The sequence below is a fragment of the Colobus angolensis genome, unplaced genomic scaffold (assembly GCF_000951035.1).
Source record: "Colobus angolensis palliatus isolate OR3802 unplaced genomic scaffold, Cang.pa_1.0 Scaffold262, whole genome shotgun sequence".
In the NCBI taxonomy this organism is placed as follows: Eukaryota; Metazoa; Chordata; class Mammalia; order Primates; family Cercopithecidae; genus Colobus; species Colobus angolensis.
Window position 1 is genome coordinate 346,539 of NW_012115844.1, and position 709 is coordinate 347,247.

Here is a 709-nt window from a genome sequence, read left to right on the forward strand (position 1 = left end):
GAACTCTTTCCTCTTCTGGCTGCTCAGCTGCTGCTGCTGCCGCTTACTGAAGTCCTGCGGGGAGGAGGTGCGGCAGCAGCAGCAGGAGGAGGCGGAGGAGGAGGGGTGGTGCAGACTCGGTTTGAAGTCCTGGGAGGGGAGGAGGTGGGTCACACCCGCGATCGTGCCGCCGCCGGGGTGGTGGTTGGGGAGTTTCTCCGTGGCCGCCGCCCCCGAAAGCGGCCGCGCCGGCTGCTGTGTCAGCCCCAGCAGCAGCTCATCCTGCATGGTCTGCTGATGCGCCAGGAACGGGGAGGAAGAGGAAGCGGCGGCGGCCGGGCTGCCCGCGCCGCCGCCGAGGGGGATGGCGAAGGGGGAGGCGGCCTCTAAGAAGCCGGTGACAGGCAACGGTGGTGGCGACAGCGGGCCGAAGGGCGTGGCAGAGGGCAGCGGGTTGGCGGACCCCACGGCGTAGGGACCGTACGCCTCGCCGCTGAACAGGGGCCCGGGGCTGCTGCTTCGAAGCGGGGCGGTCTGCAGCACCCCAAACCCGAAATCCCTCATTTATCTGGCCGCCGGCAGCGGGAGGAGACGCTCCTCGTCCCCTGACCCACCTAGGAAGAGCCGCCGGCGCTGGGGCTGCGCGGCCGTGGTGGAAGGAGGGGGAGTCAGTGACAGAGGGACACCGTGACTGAGCCGGGGGTACCGACTTCGGCCCCACCACCCCTCG

The 709-nt window shown here is 70.4% G+C and overlaps 1 protein-coding gene across 1 annotated transcript in view; it reads right to left on the reverse strand.

Moving 5' to 3' along the window:
- The window catches only part of CPEB2 (cytoplasmic polyadenylation element binding protein 2), a 65,788-nt gene extending 65,085 nt beyond the window's left edge, over positions 1-703 (reverse strand). The window contains exon 1 of the mRNA XM_011947362.1: positions 5-703. Coding sequence (XP_011802752.1) covers positions 5-543 — 539 coding nt within the window. The 5' untranslated portion in view covers positions 544-703. The remainder of the gene's footprint in view (positions 1-4) is intronic.
- Positions 704-709: the final 6 nt, after the last annotated feature.